The 21,632-nt window shown below is 42.9% G+C and overlaps 1 protein-coding gene across 3 annotated transcripts in view; it reads left to right on the top strand.

The window, feature by feature from the left end:
• QPCT (glutaminyl-peptide cyclotransferase) overlaps positions 1–21,632 on the top strand; it is a 153,214-nt gene that overhangs the window by 65,899 nt on the left and 65,683 nt on the right. For 2 of the 3 annotated variants that reach the window (XM_075203332.1, XM_075203330.1), the window contains 2 exons: positions 8,862–9,143; positions 14,214–14,390. In XM_075203332.1, coding sequence (XP_075059433.1) covers positions 8,862–9,143; positions 14,214–14,390 — 459 coding nt within the window. The remainder of the gene's footprint in view (positions 1–8,861; positions 9,144–14,213; positions 14,391–21,632) is intronic. The other variant, XM_075203333.1, reaches the window with a different exon arrangement.

The following is a 21,632-nucleotide window of genomic DNA, read 5'->3' as shown; positions in this document are numbered from 1 at the left end:
ATAACTACATGTAATATTATGATCCACATTTGTTTTATTAAATACCTCTTTGCCTGTTCTTAGCTAATATATGGATAGGGATCAATAAAGAGACCTTATAAACTATCGAGTAGTATTCAATCATTAGAGGTTACCAACTAATATATATCTGACACACTATACAATATATATTGGTATCATAACTTTTTAGCCAGTGAGCTCACAGGAAAATTTTGTTTTTAATTTCCTTCCTGCAGTAATTAGTTCTGCGTAACTTCAGGTGCTGTCTGTGGAGAAACAGAGTCTACCTGGACTGTGGACTTTTTATTCATCAATCTTTTCAACCAGCAGCATGTCCTTTGTTTAACTGGAAACTAGCTATTGTTTACATGTCCACAAAAGTCATGTTAATCTGAGGTCTAACCAAACAGATTCACCATATGCAAAATAACTCTGTCACATTTTAACACTGAACTAAGAAGCCAATGTTATTATATTATGTTACATTATGCCTGTTTTATATAGTTAGTTGATATTGTAAGATTGTAATGCCCTGTTATAACATTGCTATTTCAGTACAGGCTTTAAATGATAACAGTGAGAAACTGTAATATTATGAGCTCAGCTATATCATTATGCAAATCAGATGAGAGTGGAAAGTTTTGTGTATTTACGATCCAGACATTGTGTTCCTAGGTGCAGCCACTGAATTTAATTAGTTCAGCCAGGCCATTATTATATTCTGGGCCACTTGAGATACTCTGACATAGAGGGAACCTGAACACACCCTTGCACCTGAGTCTATCCTGACTAGGGATGTGCACCGGCCACTTTTCGTGTTTTGGGTTCTGATTACCTTAAGGTTTTGGGTTCTAATGGGTTTTGCCAAAACACCCCCCTCAAGGTTTTGGGTTTTGGGTTCTGATTTTTTTTTTTAAAAAGCATAAAAACTGCTAAAATCCCGTTTTTTTGTTTGTTTTCACTCCTACGCTATTATTAACCTCAATAACATTCATTTTCACTCATTTCCAGTCTATTCTGAACACTTCACACCTCACAATATTGTTTTTAGGCCAAAAGGTTGCACCGAGGTAGCTGTATGACTAACATAAGCGACACAAGTGGGCGGCACAAACACGTGGCCCATCTAGGAGTGGCACTGCAGTGGCAGACAGGATGGCAGTTTGAAAAACTAGGCCCCAAAGAGCACATAATGCCCAAAAAAGAGGTGCAAGATGGAATTGTCCTTGGGCGCTCCCACCCACCCTTATGTTGGGGAAATAGGACATGCACACTTTAACAAACCAATCATTTCAGCGACAGGGCCTACAAAACTGTGGCTGAAATAATTGGTTCATTTGGACCCCCACAAAACGAGCTAGCAAAGAAAAAAAAGAGGTGCAAGATGGAATTGTCCTTGGGCCCTCCCACCCACCCTTATGTTGCGGAAAAAGGACATGCCCACTTTAACAAACCAATCATTTCAGCGACAGGGCCTACCAAACTACTGTGGCTGAAATGATTGGTTTGTTTGGGCCCCCACACAAAAAAAGCAATTCATCTCTCCCTGTACAAAGTAAACTGGCTCTACTGAGGCAAGATGTCGTCCTCATCCTCATCCTCTGATTCCTCGCCCCCTTCAGTGTGTACTTCCTCATCCTCACACATTATCAATTCGTCCCCACTGGACTCCACAATCACAGGTCCATCTGTAGTCTCTGGAGGCCATTGCTGGTCTTCATTGAAGAATTGATAATTCATTTTGATGAACATCATCTTCTCTACATTTTGCGGAAGCAACCTCCTTCGCTCACTGACCAGGTTCCCCGCTGCACTAAAAACTCTTTCGGAGTACACATTGGAGGGGGGACAACTCAGGTAAAATAGAGCCAGTTTGTACAGGGGCTTCCAAGCTGCCTTTTTTTCCTGCCAGTACAAGTAAGGACTGTCTGACATGTTTACTTGGATGGTGTCAGCAAAGTAATCCTCCACCATTTTTTCAATGGTGACAGCATCCATTTCAGCGACAGTAGACATGTCAGCAATCGTTGGCAGATCCTTCAGTCCGGACCAGATGTTCTCTGCATACCCGCCAGCGGGTCGTTTAAGAAATCTCAGCTGTTTCCTCGCAGCCACAGGTGTGGAAGAAATTGAAGGAGGAGCTGTTGCCATGTCACGGTTCTCTTCAGATGACAATCTCCTGACCAGCAGGTCTTTGCACCGCTGTAGACTTGTGTCCGCCGGAAACAGAGACACAACATACGCTTAAACCGAGGATCGAGCATGGTGGCCAGAATGTATTCCTCTGACTTTAAAAGACTGACCACCCTTGGATCCTGGCAAAACGTACGAAGGGCTTCATCCACAAGAGCTACATGCTTTGTGGAATCACAATGCTTTACCAGCTCCTCCCTCACTTTCTCCAGCTGCTTCTGCAATAGCCTGATCAGGGGAATCACCTGACTCAAGCTGGCAGTGTCGGAACTGACTTCTCGTGTGGCAAGTTCAAACGGCTGGAGAACCTTGCACAACACGGAAATCAGTCTCCACTGCGCTTGACTCAGGCGCATCCCCACTCCTTTGCCTATGTCGTAGGTGGCTGTGTAGGCTTGAATGGCCTTTTGCTGTTCTTCCATCCTCTGCAGCATATAGAGGGTGGAGTTCCAGCGCGTCACAACCTCTTGTTTGAGGTGATGGCAGGGCAGGTTCAGGCTTTTTTGATGGTGCTCCAGTCTTCGGTAGGCAGTGGCAGAATGGCGAAAGTGTCCAGCAATTTTGCGGGCCACTGCAAGCATATCCTGCACACCCCTGTCACTTTTAAGATAATGCTGCACCACCAAATTTATTGTGTTGGCAAAACATGGGACGTGCTGGAAATTGGCCATATGTAATGCCCGCACAATATTACTGGCGTTGTCCGACACCACAAATCCCCAGGAGAGTGTAAGTGGGGTAAGCCACTGCGAGATGATTTTCCTCAATTTCTCTAAGTGGTTGTCGGCGTTGTGCCTCTTACTGAAACCGACGGTACACAACGTTGCCTGCCTTGGAACGAGCAGGTGTTTCGGAGATGCTGCTACTGATGCTGCTGCTGCTGTTGCTGCGGAAGGCGATGCATCTACCCAGTGGGCTGTCACAGTCATATAGTCCTTAGTTTGCCCTGAACCACTTGTCCACATGTCCGTGGTTAGTGGACAGTGGGTACAACCGCATTTTTCAGAGCACTGAGGACACTTTTTCGTACTTCTCTGTACATCCCGGGTATCGCCTGCCTAGTGAAGTGGAATCTAGACGGGATTTGGTACCGGGGACACAATACCTCCATCAACCGTCTAAATCCCACTCCACAGATGGCGGACACCGAACGCACGTCTAACACCAACATAGCTGTCAAGGATGCAGTTATCCGCTTGGCTATAGAGTGACTGCTGTCGTACTTCGTGGTCATGGCAAACGACTGTTGTATGGTCAATTGCTTAGTGAAAGACGTAGCGGTCTTACAACTTCCCCTCTGGGAAGATGACCAACTCGCAGCAGCAACAGCAGCAGCGGCAGTAGTAGGCGTACCGCTGCAGGATCCTCCGGAAGAATCCCGGATTGAAGAGGACTCAGTTACTATCTCCCATCCAGATCGAGGAGGAAATTGATGAGGAGGGTGTTGCTGGTGTGGATACAAAGGGCACCAAGGGATTTAGGTGTCCCTGGACTGCTGACAGTCCTAGCCACAGCTTCTGAACTAAACACTGAATTGTGAAGGTTCTTCAGGTGACGTATAAGGGAGGATGTCCCTAGGTGGCCAAGATCCTTACCCCTGCTTATTGCAGCTTTACATAAGGTACATATGGCAATACATTTGTTGTCCGGATTGGGATAGAAATAATTCCAGACCGAAGAGGTGGATTTATTGGTCTTCTGGCCAGGCATGACAATGGGCTTTTTCATCCCATGGACAATAATTGTTTCCCCCCCTGGTGCCTTATTTAAGAAAACCACATCAGCATCCTCCTCGTCAAGTTCCTCCTCAGCGCCAGCTACATCAATATCCTCCTCCTGGTGTACAACATTGACACCTTCATTATCCAAATCTGTAACTGCACTGTGGGTGTTCCTTCCAGCATATGCAGAGGGCGTGCTGCAAATGGTGGAAGGAGCCACCTCTTCCTGTACAGTGATGGGAAGGTCAGGCTTCGCAACCACCAACACCCTTGGACTCGCCTTGGGGATTTGTGATGCCATGTCTTTAGAAGGCAGAGTTGTTTGCTGTGTTTTTGATGACAGCTTAACTCTCTTAAATTTTTTAGAGAGGGGGGGAGGAGGAGGGCTTAGATCGTTGGGTGAAACTGAACCACTAGTCATGAACACGAGCCAGGGTCTAAGCCGTTCCTTGCCACTCATTGTCGTGAATGGCATATTGGCAAGTTTATGTTTCTCCTCAGATTATTTTAATTTCTTTTTTTTATCATTTTAGTGACCTTTGGCTTTTTGGATTTTACATGCCATCTACTATGACATTGGGCATCGGCCTTGGCAGACGACGTTGATGGCATTTCATCGTGTATGTCATGACTAATGGCAGCAGCTTCAGCATTAGGAGGAAGTGGTACTTGATCTTTCCCTACTTTATCCTCCAAATTTTTGTACTCCATTATATGCAGCACAAAAGAGCGTACCCCTAAATACACACACCCGGCAAAGGCTTTAAAAATTATATGCGGCAAAGGACAGTACCACTGGACTGGAGTTATATAGCAGTACCAATGGACTTATACTGCAGGATCAGTGAACTTTGTTATATAGCAGTACCAATGGACTTATACTGCAGGATCAGTGAACTTAGTTATATAGCAGTACCACTGGACTTATACTGCAGGATCAGTGAACTTAGTTATATAGCAGTACCACTGGACTTATACTGCAGGATCAGTGAACTTATATAGCAGTACCACTGGACTGGACACAGGACAGCACCACTGGAATTATGGCAGCACCACCACTGGACTGAGCAGGACAGAGCACAGGACAGCACCACTGGACTGAGCAGAACAGAGCACAGGACACCACCACTGGACTGAGCAGGACAGAGTACAGGACAGCACCACTGAACTGAGCAGGACACCACCACTGGACTGAGCAGGACAGAGCACAGGACAGCACCACTGGACTCAGCAGGACAGAGCACAGGACAGCACCACTGGACTCAGCAGGACAGAGCACAGGACACCACCACTGGACTGACCAGGACAGAACCACTGGAATGAGCAGGACAGAGGACACCACTAACACACCCTCCCTCTTCCCTGATCAATGCCCGAGTGAAGATGGCGGCGGCAAGCAGGGACTAATATGAATCCGGATCTCGCAAGATCTGACGGCGGGATTATGAAGTTTTGCCTCGTTTTGAGTTTTGCGATCGGTGGGAATACCCGAACAGTGCTCGGATCGGCACTGTTCGGGGGTGTTCTGATTTCTACAATCCGAGCCCGCTCATCCCTAATCCTGACAGTATAAGAAGAGCCAACACATAGCAGTAAGTTTTTTCTATCTTGGAGGATCTTGGTGTACATAACACCAGCACAAAGGACTCTGGACCAGGCTTTGCGGTGCCGCCAAAGGAAACCCTACAAGGACAGGAACATAGGACTGTCTAGCCAATGGTAGTGGTAACACTGAGGGAAGATAGGATTCTGCAGACTCCAGAGAAACTGTGGAGATTATTACTTTGGGATTCTGATTACTAGAGGCTGCTGGAAAATATATGCTACCATTTACCTTGTACCCGTGAACTGTCTATTGTGCTTGTGGTGTCAATATACCTATATTTTGAATATATCCTGGTGTTTAATCCCACAGAGGGCAAACACCATCCCAGCTAAGGGTGGTTTCTCAACTTCTCCATGTGCATTGAATTTGAGTTTAAATGTCCATTTATATACTATTGCTTTGTGATATTTGTATATTGAGTCAATGTCCATTTTTCATTTTTATGCAAGCAAAACACTTTTTAAAAAAATTTATATAGAAAAATAAAATAAAAAATTCCTCTTGTGCTACTATTTTCCATTTCTTGGATTCCTTCTTTGGTAACCATTAATGCCAAACAGTTTGCTGTCTCCCTGATGCTCAGGGAAATGCTTGTGGGTTGAGCTGGCTATTTAGTATACATTATTACCAATGACAAAGTTAAAAGTAGATGGGATGAAATTATTTCAGGGAATCTGCTGAAAATTTAAGGCAAGGATTTACAGGATAAGATTTTTAATATGTCCTGTGCTCTGAAAGACAGATGGAACTTATGGGGGATAATAAGTGGCTGAGTGGTTAAATGGAGTTTGTTTGTGTTCATGAAGAACTGGACTACAATGGAAATGGGTTGCATCCAAATGGGGAGGATGCATCTGTAGTGGAGGAAAAAATAGTTAGAAGCATGGACAAAATGTTATGCAAAATACTTGGTGGAGACTGAATATACAAACACAAAATATAGAAGACATAGTAGGAAAGGATAAGGAGGTGCTTTAAAATATAAATGCTAGAAAATATAAAACCTATGGTAAAATTCTTGCAGTGGAATAATAATTTGGACATAGTGGATATAACTGAAACGTAGTTTGACTAGGCAGTGAATATAGAAAACATGTTTAGGAAGAACAAAGATAGAAAAGGTAGGTCTTTATGTAAAATGTTTTTTTAAAACAGATTTTGTGGAAAGTTATAGCTGTGGAAGGTGATAATGCAGAGCATTTGTGGTAGATACACATGGCATCAAAGGCACAGATAAAGTGCTTACTGGAGTTAGTGTCCTATAACAATGTGTAACGGATTCACTAATCCACACACACTATAGGTGATTTTTACTATGTAGACATATATTGGCATACTGAAACTAATGGGTCTGCCATAGGAAGTTGATTTTTATCAACTGTTAAAGACAACTACCTTATCAAAGTGGGAAAGAACCAAGTAAAGGAATAACTTATTGGATTTAAATGTGTCTAATTCAACATATAGTATATCTTAACAGCAGAAAGGAAAGGTTATAGGGGTTGGAAAGAATGATTATAACATAATTTGTGTTTTAATAAAGCCTTATCTAAGATTTTTATGAAGACCATGCATTTTAGAAAGATCGAGTTTGATTAGATGAGACAGACATTAAAGCTCATTCACTGAGATCCTTTCACAAAAGGCTCACTTTTAAAAATATTTGGAATATGTTTTATTACATGTATAAACCTCATGGCAATGTATAATAGTAATGAAAAGAAACAATGTGATGGGTACAGATAGAGGCTTTTACCCAAATGTAAAAACAATCAAGATAGTAAAGAGAGAAAATGACAAGTGAATTGCTAAAAAAAAAAACATGCTTTAACCAAAAGATTTAAAAAAAAATAAATAAAAAAAAAATGTTAAAGCAGTTCAAATGTGGGAACACACAGAAATTACTGACCTGAAAATGTTTACAATACGTCCAATAATTACCAACTCTTGGATTATTTATAGATCTATACAGATACAATCCTCCAGCACAATACTGTGAACTGGTAAAATGAACTACTAATCTACTTGGATATAAAATCCAGAAGTCTCAGCTATAAATATTTGCAAATATATGATAAGCTACCAGCTCCATCAGGTGCTCCTGCTAATAGGGTGGTCTTAACTCTAAACAATAAGAATCCCTATATTACTAATACTTGCCTCTTAAACAACAATATAGAATGGAAGTTGCTCATATTAGTATACAGGAGCGCTATGCTCTGTCTCCTGCATTTCCCTGGTGGTCTAGTGTATAGGAAGTGTGGCAGCAGCCTCATGTCCGTACTGCGCATGTGCGAACAGCGCAAACCGGAAGTTCGGCTTTCGCGCAGACACTTCCAGCCAGACAGGAATTGGGACAGTCCCACAAAATGCTGGTATAAGTGACCAGAGGCTCCCACATATATTATAGGAGACTCTATATGCCTACAAGTATAACCTGCATGGTCGTGCAGTGTATATATAAAGAACCTGCTACATATAGAAGTGTATAAGGAGGATACCAGAATACTAAACTGCATATGTATGAGTCTGTGTATACAAAACTGTACTGCAACTTCCAACTGTGAGTACCTGCATCAACTCTGTTGTTACCAAGTTCAATAAACAGCAACCTGTTTAAGTTAAAAGCGTTTGTGGCTTCACACCTACCTAACACCACTGACACTTTAATAATATCCAAAGGTATAACCAATAGCTCAATCAATTTATAGGTTCACAGCAGGGGCTTGAAAGGGTGGAGTTATCCAGAAAGGATACATACACAGAAAAAAATCCCCTACCAAGTATTTTGGAGGTTCCTGGATTACCTTTTGGTAAATTAGCTCTCAATTTATAAGCACATGAATGTATGACCCAATATGTAATCATTGTTTAAAGTTAGGACTATTCTATTAGCAGGAGCGCCTTGATGGGGCAGATGACTTATATATTTGCAAATGTTTGTAACTAAGACTTCTGCATTTTATGTTAAAATAGTATAGCAGCTCTTTTACTTGTTTACAGCAATGTGCAGGGTATTTTTTTTCTGTGGATTTTACTTTCTGGAGTAAGTGTTAAATGTACCCTAGTAACACAACCCTTAAGAGTCAAGAAAAGAACAATGTTGTGTGGGTTTGGTTATTTTGCAAGTTGGTCAGTAGTGTGCTATGTATGTTGTACTGTTCATATGTCAATTTAATTATTCACAATATTGTAAACGTTTTAAAAAATATAATTGTGAACTAGTTAAATGCACTTGTTTCAACAACAAACTCAGACACAATTTGTTTTTCATTTATTAGTTTACCTCTTTAATCAGCTTGTTAAGCTTCTGTAATGTTATAATGTTGTTCTACCAACAGCACATTAAACAGCGTTTGCAAAGACTTCGGGCTGGGTGGCACTTAGAAGAAGATACATTTGAAAGCCAAACTCCTCTTGGATATGTGACATTCTCCAATATTATCAGTACTCTGAATCCTTCTGCTAAGCGTCATTTGGTTCTGGCTTGTCATTACGATTCAAAATACTTCAGTCCTCAATGGGATGGCAGAGTATTTGTTGGTGCTACAGATTCAGCTGTACCATGTGCAATGCTGTTAGAGCTAGCGCGGGCTCTAGATTATCGCCTTCAAAAATTAAAGGTTTGTGCTTATTTCTCTTTGACATATATGTGCAGATGTTTAAAGCTAAACATTACTGCACAATTCTTGAGTTATCCCTTCTGTCTGTAGCTGAATGTATTCCCGTTTATCATGTTATGAGTCTTAAGTGTCTGTTTTTGAAGCAAAATGACAAGATTTCTGTGTCAATATTTTATGTGTTTATGGTGGATATTTTTAACAAACCAACATTCACTTGATAAAATTTAATTTGTGCTGCATCAAAATATTGCCCTTTAAAAAGCTAATATAATCAATAATTACAACATAATAGGTACAGTGAAAATTCTACTTGTCAAGGAAGTACATTCCAGTGTCCATACCCATTAAACGTAGATATAAATCAATGGAATGTAGAGCTAAACTTTCCTTCAGCGATAAGTATAGATTGGGACTTGCACAGCCTGTGAGTCTCTTGTAGTCTGAGAATCTATTTTTGGGGGTAAATGTATCATACTCCGGTTTCTTCAAGTCGCCGGAAATCAGCGAGTGGACAGCTCAAATTTAAAGCGGCGCTGCCTTGTAAAGGCAAGTTTCCCTTTACAAGCCAGCGCCGCTTTAAATTTGAGCTGTCAACTCGCCGATTTCCGGCGACTTGAAGAAACCGGAGTTTGATACATTTACCCCTTGGTGTCTTCTGATATACAATACATTTTGTTGGAACCCACCTATTTTGCTGCCCCAGAACAATGATACACTTACTGGGTTTCATCTAAAACGAAGTTGATCATTACTGAACTTGTTATCCAGACTTTCCCAAATAGAGGTGGAGAGCTGCCACTTATTGTTTATAACATATCATGGAAATAAATGTTCAGCGCTCCTTATTGTAACGTATCAGTGGACGAGCAGGCACCTGGGAGTAGGGGGATGGTAGGAACAGCTCAACCCTAAAGTAGGAATACATTTTCGATTATAACTCCCTTAGCACTTGAAACAGAGGGGACAGTGATTAATAGCAAAAACGGATTTATTAGAGGCAGTAAAATGGGTAACAACCCTACAGTGTACTTTACACTGACATAATAATATGGAAAAGGCACATAAACATTTTATATACCGTGAAGGCAGGCAAAAAATGTCAGTATAAAGTCCAGATAGATCAAACAAAAGCTCTTGAATCTGCAGATTCCTTTCTATTGGTTATTCTCAGGAACATCAGAGATTTTTGTGAATAGAGTAAAGAATATATATCTTTGGAGCTGTACAGCATATATATATGATATGTTATAAATTTTCGATTATAACTCCCTTGGCGCTTGAAACAGAGGGGACAGTGAGTAATAGCAAAAACGGATTTATTAGAGGCAGTAAAACGGGTAACAACCCTACAGTGTACTTTACACTGACATAATAATATGGAAAAGGCACATAAACATTTTATATACCGTGAAGGCAGGCAAACAATATCCGTATAAAGTCCAGATAGATCCACATGGACCATAAATACCATGGTTCTCTGGTAGGGCTAATAATAGTCCACTATAACGCCAAAGAAAAAAATGTAGTCAGTCCTGTGCAGAAAGGCAAATGCACAATTCTCCTTTGGGTCTGTCAGCCGACAGTAAGTTCCAGTGGAGAAAGCCTGAAACGGACTTTGTAATAAAGGACTTACCCTTGAATATTTAGGGCCAGTATTGTCCTCTCAGGTTCCTGCTTGATGCCAAGAAAAAACGATGCAATGAGCACAGTAATGCCGGTGCGCTGGAGAGCGATGTAGCAACCCGTAAGTCGCGGGCAATCTCGTGGTCGGCAGAGTTGTGCATGCACATGCGTGACCGGATCCGTTCGCTATCCACAGCGGCAATAAGGGTCAGTTTGTGTGGCCCTTGAAGGGCGAGAGCTGGTCGAACCAACGTGTTTCGCACTAGGCTTCTTCAGGGATCGATAGTGTACTGCAGGCCACAGCTGGAATTTAAATATATTACTTCCTGGAAATGCTCCAATGGTTAGTAGCCTGGGCTGGGTCTGCAAATGATGGACGGGCGGATTGTCTAATCCGCGAGTTGTGATAGTCCATTCTGGATAAGGATAGGTTCTCCCATTGTTTGGTAAACATCAACCACGTGTGTACAAGGAGAATCAGATGAACTGAAACATCATATCATACCGAATAAAGTGATTCTTTGTAGATTCGGTTGCATTATTTCCCGTTGTCCTTATTGCTTAGCACAAATATAGGATTGAGAATCACTTATAATGAAAACGGCATTAGTATAGTTCCTTAGTCCATACAAAATAAAGCGATTCTTTGTGGGTTAATTGAATTATTTCCCGTTGCCCTTATTGTTTGGCACAAATTAAGGATTACAAGTCACTTATAATGAAAGCAGTATTCGTATAGCTCCATAGTCACTTATGCAAGTAGCAAGTGTCCATTCTTATGTTATGGAGGTTGGAAACTCTTAGTTACAGTATCACAAAAAAGGTGGTTGATATAGTAAGAAATATTGGTCCTAATCTAGTTATACTAGGATGGTTATTGAGAGTAAGCGCTAGGTGGCTAATGGCATTAATGAAGGAAATGATTGAGCTCAAAGTCTATATTCAGACCATCTGGTGTAAGGGTCTTGATGCTGAATATTAGTTTGGACTCCTCTTTGGACATAAACTTGATGTAATCACCCCCCCTCCAGGGCTTGAGAACCTTTTTTATGCCCATGAATTTGAGTAGGGAGGGGTCATTTGAATGGTATTTGGCAAAGTGATCAGAGACACTGTGTTTGTCAAACCCATTTCTTTGTTTTTTTGTTTTTTTTTGTCAAACCCATTTCGTATATTCCTCTGATGCTCGGAAATACGGATGTGTAATTTCCTGATAGTTACGCCTATGTATTGCAACCCACAGGGGCATTGCAGGAGGTAAATGACCCCTGTGGTGTCGCAAGTAATCTTGTCCTCTATAATGAAATTTTCCCCAGTGGTATGAGATGTGAATTGGGTAGTAGGTTTGGTGGAACTGGTGTTGCTTTCCCTGCAGGCTCCACATCTATTGCAGTGATAGAACCCATTTCTATTTTCATTAAGCCAGGTGTTGTTTGTGGTGGATAGGCTAGGTGTTCTTGACCAATTTTTTTCTTAAACTTTTGGCTGAAATGTAACCCTTCAGTTTTTCATCTTCCAACAAAACCTTCCAATGTTTTTTTACAATATGTTCAAACTTTTTAGCATCCTTGCTGTATTGGTTAATAAAGGGAATCTCTATGAATGTCTTTATTATTGTTCAGGATGCTCTCCCTATTGATATCTCTAACAGTGGAAATGGCTTGCTCTACATACAGTGGATCATAGTCTCTTTCTAGGAACCGATTTTTCAAAACCTCGGCCTGAGTGTTGTAATCCTCAATTTTTGAACAGTTACGTCTAATTCGCATAAATTGCCCTTTGGGGATGTTTCGTAGCCAGTTCACATGGTGGCTACTATTGGAGGGAATAAATGAATTGGAGTCTACCTCCTTAAAAAAGGTTGTAGTCTCCAGTTTGGTGTTTTCTACAAAGATCTGCAGATCTAAGAAATTAATAGACTCAGTTCTAATGCTAGATGTGAATTGAAGATTAAGGCTATTCTGGTTTATATATTCGAGAAAGAGGGTGAGATCGTGTTTATCTCCTGTCCAAATGAACAGGATGTCATCCATGTAACGGCACCAGAGTTTAAGATATTGTAAGAACGGATTGCTATTCCAAATGGCCTTGTTTTCCCATACAGCTACAAACAGGTTCGCGTAACTGGGCGCAAATTTCGCGCCCATCGCTGTTCCGCGAACCTGTTTGTAGAATGACCCCTCAGACCAGAAGTAGTTGTGGTTCAGGGTAAATGAAATGGCGTCTATGATGAAATCGATCTGTTCTAGTGAGAGAGTGGATTGATGAGTAAGGATGTCCCGGACATGGGTGCAACCAATACTGTGTTCAATGACAGTATACAAGGAGGTGACATCGCAGGTGGCCAGAATATAGCCTTCCTGCCAGGTAATACCCCCAAGTATGTCTAAAACTTGCCCAGTATCTTTGAGGTAGCTTCTTTGGGTAGAGACCAATGGTTGAAGGAAAGAGTCTATGTAACTGGAGGTGGGTTTAGTATGGATTTGTGGATTTTGGGTAGGTGGTATATAACTGATAATCTGGGGAATTTAACATAAAGGTAATCAAACTCTGCTTTGTTAAGTATTCCCTTATGGAAAGCGGGAGTGAGGAAGTCAAATAGTTCTTTTTGGTAGAGTTTGGTGGGGTCTGATTTCAAGGGCTCATAGGTGGTTCTGTCATTGAGCTGTCTATTTAGCTCTTCTAACTCTGCCAACCACGAGATTGCCCGCGACTTCCGGGTTGCTACATCGCTCTCCAGCGCATCGGCATTACTGTGCTCATTGCATCGTTTTTCTTGGCATCAAGCAGGAACCTGAGAGGACAATACTGGCCCTAAATATTCAAGGGTAAGTCCTTTATTACAAAGTCCGTTTCAGGCTTTCTCCACTGGAACTTACTGTCGGCTGACAGACCCAAAGGAGAATTGTGCATTTGCCTTTCTGCACAGGACTGACTACATTTTTTTCTTTGGCGTTATAGTGGACTATTATTAGCCCTACCAGAGAACCATGGTATTTATGGTCCATGTGGATCTATCTGGACTTTATACGGATATTGTTTGCCTGCCTTCACGGTATATAAAATGTTTATGTGCCTTTTCCATATTATTATGTCAGTGTAAAGTACACTGTAGGGTTGTTACCCGTTTTACTGCCTCTACTAAATCCGTTTTTGCTATTACTCACTGTCCCCTCTGTTTCAAGCGCCAAGGGAGTTATAATCGAAAATTTATAACATATCATATATATATGCTGTACAGCTCCAAAGATATATATTCTTTACTCTATTCACAAAAATCTCTGATGTTCCTGAGAATAACCAATAGAAAGGAATCTGCAGATTCAAGAGCTTTTGTTTGAGATGACCCTCATGAATAAAACTGTACATGCTAAAAACAGTATAAGGCAACGTATTTCTCTTTATTCATATTACGCCTTATACTTCGCAATGCTTATTTTCCAACAGAAAAGCTCTGGATCAAAACCAGATCTTTCTCTTCGATTGATATTCTTTGACGGTGAGGAAGCGTTTCATTATTGGTCACCTTATGATTCCCTCTATGGCTCGCAACATTTAGCACAGAAGATGGAAAATACTCCTCACCCACCCAATTCTGAAAGCACAAATCAGCTTCATGGCATTGTAAGTATTATACCTTGTATTTTATAGTTTCGCACATGTGAATATAAAAATGTTCTTGCTCAGACACAAATGTAGCACGTGTCAAATTGTTAATCTTCCATGTGCTGCCGTTTTAAGGAACTACATGTGTGTTTTCTAAACCGTAGCATTGACAATCGACACAGTACCTTCTTTTTGCATTTCGAGGACACTAAACAAAACCACAGAGCATCAAATTATTAAGCAGCCCCAGCACTGACCAAAAGCATGGGTTCCTCCTGATGTACTGAAAACCAGCCCCAGATACCAAAAAAGGTTTGATATCTCACAGACCTGTGAACTGAGGCATTGTATCTAGATTTTATAAATACATGAATACAGCAATAATTCATATTTGGGTACCCTCTATGTCTCGACTTTGCACAAATGTACCTAGATTTCCACTGTCGCACTAGGAACAAAATGGCCACATTGTGTAAAAGCAGAAGTTTGCACAGGTAGATAGGAGGATGTCACGAAATCTGGAGAATTTAGTGAGTCCTGTATACCTGCAGATGACAGATGCTCGAACTGGGGCACAGAGTCTAACAGTAGGTGTTTTTCACTGTGACCCTGGGAGAGGGCATGGGCTTAGACACACCTATTACTGCAGGTCGCGGTTCCCAGAACAGGTGATGCAGGAATATAGGTGGAGGCAGATATGGAAGGAATATGACAATAACAGGTAAAGTTCACTGAAGACAATAACAATGAGGAAGTTAGTTGTTACGTTGAGAAGAGCAGTCCAATGGAAACGGTATCGATGAAGAAGCAGCAGATCCATTCAGACGGTAACTCAGAGCAACAACAGCGGAACCACTGATACAGCGACAGTTCAATAGAAACAAATGTGATGAAGAACAATCTGATCCGTTTAGATGGTAACTCAGAGCAACGGCAGATGAGTTACTGATACAGCGACAGTTCAATAGAAAAAAATTGATGAAGAACAAGCTGATACGTTTAGATGGTAACCCAGAGCAACCACAGATGAGTTACTGGTACAGCAGCAGTTCAATAGACACAAATATGTTGAAGAACTAGTTGATCCCTTTAAGTGGTAACTCAGGACTACGGTAGAAGAATAGCTGGTATGGCAAATGTTCAGTAGAAATGGAAATAATAACAGAGTAGCTGATCCGTTTAAATGATAATTTAAACAACCACAGTTGGATTGCAGCAATAGTTCAGTAGAAGCAGCAATAATGAAAGGCTTGGTTGATCCATTTAAGTGGTAATGCAGGTGACAGCAATTGTGTATTGATACAGCCACATTTCAGTGAAACAGCAATAATGAAGACTTAGCTAATCCGTTTAAAGAGTAACTCAGGTAACAGTAGTTGATATACTGATACAACACAGTTCAGTAGAAACAGCAATAATGAAGACTTAGCTGATTCGTTTAGCTGGTTCAATGCAGCAGGTGAAGGAGGTTCCTAGTGAAGTTAGGAGTTGCAATAGTAAAACGGAGAAGTCCAATGAATGAAGCTGTAGATGATACACTGAATGCAGCAGTGGAGACCTGATAAGGCGAGAGTTCCAATGAAGGCACCAAAGATTAAACACAGCAGATCTTGAAGCAATGATGCACAGCAACCACGGGTAAGTCACACGAGGGGAGCCCAATTCTGACAAGAGTAAGTAACTTGAAGAACAGGATGCAGAGAGCAGGAACTGGAAGGTTTAAATAGTGCTCCAAAAGCATCAAGGCCAATAGGAGCGAGTGGGAGGTAATGAGAGAATAATGATTGACACATGTGTAGAATAGAACCAGATGGAGACTCAGACTAAAACACTGGATCCAATACAGCGTGTTCACCGTTTATGAGACAGAGGTAACAACACCGGTACTCGTCCATAGGGCCGGTGTGTGACACAGGAATTGGGTGAACTGAAGTTTTCTCACTGAAGTAAGGGAAAGGGGCACCAGTGAAGCAGTACTGGCCTTCACTTAAAATTAATCATGTGGCGAACGTGGGAAAAGCTTGTCACTGGTAGTGAGTGAAGGTGTTACTAAATCCTGGCTTTGATTAATTCACAGTGGTCGTTCCTAGTTTTCTTTTGGGTCTTTAAAGGATTCAAGTATTTTGAACTATGATGGTGTCAATTATACTGGGACCACAGGTGACAGATTTTCTTTTAATGTCTGGTGCTTAGGCTAGTTGAAGATTTGGGGTGGGGAAATGCTGTCTGTAACTCAGGCACTGTCAGTTCTCTGCCCTTCAGCCATGTATATATTTACTGCAAGTTACTTCTCACACCACAGATGCATCTTGCACAGACACAAGTGCATTAAAATTAAATTTATTTTATTATTTATCATCATCAGCATCTGTCATTTTTAGTGTAACTGTGGTTCTCACCACAACCCCATATACTTAAAATGATACAATAGCAATCAATGCAGTTAACCATGGTATTGGAAGTAAAACATATCAATGGTTTGATGTTTTACATCGACATATTATGGGCTGAGAAATGGCAGCACAATCACTCAACATGAAAAGACAAAATTACAGATGCTACATATGTATGTTTTAGTACATTAATATAGGAGTAGACAACTTTTAGTCTCCTTCTCTACTACAAAATGTTCCCTGGTGTTACGAGCCGCGGCGGTGCCCAGCCGCCGCGACTCACTCACCTGCGTCCCGGCCGTCGCTATGGCGACCGGGACGTCACTTCCGGCCCTGACCCGGCCGTTGCCGGGGCAACGAGAAGACGCTTTGGCGCTGCATCCCGGCAATGAGAGGAAGCCGGGCGCAGCGCTCACCATATGTTCTAGCCTGTGGGCTAATTAATGCAGCCTATTAATTATGCTGGGGGCTGTGTCTAATTCAGAGCTAGGCTCTGATTGGTGGCCACTGGTATTTAAGGCAATGAGGTCTGCTGCCTCATTGCCGGTTATAGCTTCTGTGTTCCAGTCTGCTAACCTGCTAGTTCCTGTCCTGTATCCTGATATCTCTATTTGACTCCCCGTGTATGACCCTTGGCTTTGATTTGGACCTTGCTCGTGTTTCCTGTGACCCTGATCTTTGGCCTGTTTACCCATTCTGCTATTTGCCTGTGACCCCTGACCTCAGCTTGTTCATCAATACCGTTGTCTGCTGCCGGCCCTTGACCTCTGCGTGGACCTGACTCCTCTTGCCTGGGTTCTCCCCAGCTGGTACGCACTTCACGACCCTCTGTCAGTCTGCGGCCCAGTCTGTCCCCACCATCAGGGGCTCCAGTGAACACCTGACTGGCAGAGTAGATTCCGGGTTGTGTTGTGCCGGCTGGAGGGGTTCCTAACACCTGGCAACTGAAATCTGCAGCTGTCCATGGCTCAAATATCAGTACTCCAACTCAAAACTGAGGTGCCTGTCTTTATGCAAATCTAATGAATGGATTTGTGTGTTTTATAGTGGACCATGATCCTTTGCTTCAAGCATATTTCTTCTTAAATATTTATAATAAAATGCATTCACAGTGGTCACAATGGTCTTGTGGAATCTTCCATTTCCCTGCTACGAAATTTCATATTTCATTGCATGCTTTCATCATTCTTCACTTTGACTTGATGTCGTTTGATGTAGTAATTTATTTTCATTTGTGATAAGAGGATAGATATTTGGTCAGTGTTGGTGGCATACAACTTGGTATGTTCCAGATTACCCATTTAACCTTACTTTCACCCTATATGGTGACTTTACAAAAAACAAAGAGTGATATTAATTTGTAAATTCTTATATTTATTTAACACCCCCTTCTGTATTATGCATTGTGAGGGTGTATATATATTGAACAATGCAGATGCTTCTCACCTCGGTACTTGATTTTCAGTGCCTCCACCCAAATCGCTGCTTTCTCTTCTGGGGGGTGTTCAAAAGATACACCAGGGGGAGATTCGGAAAACCCCCTGCCCAGTATTAACACTCTGTGACAAACTGTGTGCTGCAAAAGCCATCCAGGCACATTTATTGAAATGGAAACCCTGAATGCAGCTTGGTAATTTTATAGAAAAATATAGTTTGGTATAATTTGAAATAATAGTGCAAACAATACAATACAGTAATAAGACAGTGTGAATGAAAGTGGAGCACCACTTCTTACTATGAACACCACGTTAACACAATAACTCGCAATAAATCAATAACATTAACAGCATACAATATGAACATTAACTGTCACAGCCTTATACAAAAATATATCAGATACCTTACTTGCTCCTGATACTGGGAATATCTTGCGGGGTGAATGTATATATATTTTCCTTATAGCTCTACAATGTACTGCCAAACACACTATTAAAGTAATATTATAGTTTTCAAATAAGCATTGCATAGGCGATTGTATTGTGTTTCTAACGCACAAAGTGATTTATTTTAGCAGATGTAAATAGTCAACAATTCAATACATTATTATATTATGATACAGTACAGTTCAGCCAATACCAAAAGTTACATACCGCGCTCTTATCGCATGCGCTCACTGCCCTAACCACGGGCACCCCTGGACAGTGATTCACCTTTGAATACTGTGATCAGTGAAGTCTGAGAGCTAGGTGCACAGCTATGATCATATATACACAGTCAATGTTACAGAGAACAATGCTTGCTTCTATAGGTCCAGACATCAGATGGGTCCAGGCTAATCAGGTCATAGGCTGATTCAATCTAAGGAATCCAAAGGTGGGGGTCGTCTCTCCAGGGGATGAGCTCCTTTCTTCCTGCCAATGCTCCAGTTACAATTAGCATTTCATAGCCAGCATCATACAAAGGTTTATTCCCTAATATCAATAACTAAAGTATGCAATGTGCGATCTCTTCGCCGACTGCACCGGACAGCTGCTGATGATTAGGGTTTCAACATGATACCTTTACTATAACCTGAACCAGTGGTTCCCAAACTTTTGCAGTTCACGGCACCCTTAGCGCATTTTTTCAAGGCACCCCTCCAAAATAATTATTGAGCAGTCCTGTTTTAGAAGTAGTTGGGTCAAAAAATTGTAATAAGTATTTAGGTCAGGACAGAAATACTTATTTAGTTGTATGCAAAAATGCCCCCTCTGCATCCAGACACACTGCCCCCTCTGCATCCAGACACACTGCCCTCTCTTACACTGCCCCATCTGTCACGCTATCCCCCCTCCTCTGCTCTCTGTGACGCTGTCCCCCCTCCTCTGCCCTCTCTCACGCTGTCCCCCCCCTCTGCCCTCTCTCACGCTGTCCCCCCTCCTCTGCCCTCTCTCACGCTGTCCCCCCTCCTCTGCCCCTCTCATGCTGTGTCCCCCTCCACTGCCCCTCTCACGCTGTGTCCCCCTCCACTGCCCCTCTCACGCTGTGTCCCCCTCCACTGCCCCTCTCACGCTGTCCCCCTCCACTGCCCCTCTCATGCTGTCCCCCTCCACTGCACCTCTCACGCTATGTCCCTCCTACGCTATGTCCCTCCTCTGCCCCTCTCATGCTGTGTCCCCCTCCACTGCCCCTCTCACGCTGTCCCCCTCCACTGCCCCTCTCACGCTGTGTCCCCCTCCACTGCCCCTCTCACGCTATGTCCCTCCTCTGCCCCCCTCCACTGCCCCTCTCATGCTGTGTCCTCCTCCACTGCCCCTCTCATGCTGTGTCCTCCTCCACTGCCCCTCTCACGCTGTCCCCCTCCACTGCCCCTCTCACGCTATGTCCCGCCTATGCTATGTCCCTCCTCTGCCCCTCTCATGCTGTGTCCCCCTCCACTGCCCCTCTCACACTGTCCCCCTCCACTGCCCCTATCACGCTATGTCCCTCCTACACTATGTCCCTCCTCTTCCCCCCTCCACTGCCCCTCTCCTGCTGTGTCCCCCTCCACTGCCCCTCTCACGCTATGTCCCTTCTCTGCCCCCCTCCACTGCCTCTCTCATGCTGTGTCCCCCTCCACTGCCTCTCTCATGCTGTGTCCCCCTCCACTGCCCCTCTCACGCTGTCCCCCTCCACTGCCCCTCTCACGCTATGTTCTCCTACGCTATTTCCCTCCTCTGCCCCTCTCATGCTGTGTCCCCCTCCACTGCCCCTCTCATGCTGTCCCCTTCCACTGCCCCTCTCACACTATGTCCCTCCTCTGCCCCCCTCCACTGCCCCTCTCATGCTGTGTCCCCCTCCACTCCCCCTCTCACGCTGTGCCCCTCCACTGCCCCTCTCACGCTATGTCCCTCCTACGCTATGTCCCTCCTCTGCCCCCTTCCACTGCCCCTCTCACGCTGTGTCCCCCTCCTCTGCCCCGCTGTGACACTCACTCTGACCCGCTGTCACTCTCACTCTGACCCGCTGTCACTCTCACTCACTCTGCAGCGCTGTGACCCTCCGCTGCCTGTCACTCCTCTGCCGCACGCCAGCCATAGAAAAAAAAAAAAAGAACACAGAAACTTACCAATCCGCCGGGCGTCGGGACCCAGCAGCCCGGCGGATTGGTAAGTTTCTGTGTTCTTTTTTTTTTTTTCTATGTCTGGCCCGCGGCACCCCTGGGAGCTGCGGCGCACAGTTTGGGAACCGCCGACCTGAACCTTGAATATCACTGAAGTGTACATATAATCATTATATATATATATATATATATAGAATAATAATAAACCAAATACTATCTGCTCATAAATTACAGTGTAACGGAACCAATATGAATATGAATTATATAAATAACTAAATGTTGTAATGCGAGTGTGTGCGTGCGCATTTTACCGTGCGATCGCACCATGCCACGTGTTACGTGGTGTACGGATCTTTGTTACGTGGCATACGGATCGCAATCGCACGGCAAAACAATATTAACCAATATACTTTCGTTCATCAAATTATACGACTTCGACAACACACATCAGCAGTATTCAAACATGCCACACAAATGGAGCAGTGCACTGCAAGTTGGGGCCCTTCTGTATGGATGCAGCATGGCATGGAAGCATCATGTGTCCAGATTGCCGATTTTAGATGTCTTTAAATCACTTGCAGTGAGGTACAGCAGTCACAGTATGCAAACCCTCCTGTAGCAACAACTGTAAAATCATTTCTTATTTGTATTCTGGGACTTGTAGTTCCACAAATGCTGATTAGACATCTATCCCACCCATCTATCCCTAACTCTTTAGCCCTTGTGGCCAGATATAATCCAAACCCCACTTGAATAATAACAGATAGGTAAAAATAACCAGTTACTTATCTGCACCAGTGTGTGTCACAGGTCTGAACTTGATTATCTCCAAAATGGCTGACTTGT

Source organism: Mixophyes fleayi, chromosome 3, assembly GCF_038048845.1.
Source record: "Mixophyes fleayi isolate aMixFle1 chromosome 3, aMixFle1.hap1, whole genome shotgun sequence".
Classification (NCBI taxonomy): domain Eukaryota; kingdom Metazoa; phylum Chordata; class Amphibia; order Anura; family Limnodynastidae; genus Mixophyes; species Mixophyes fleayi.
This window is presented reverse-complemented; position numbering and strand designations above follow the sequence as displayed.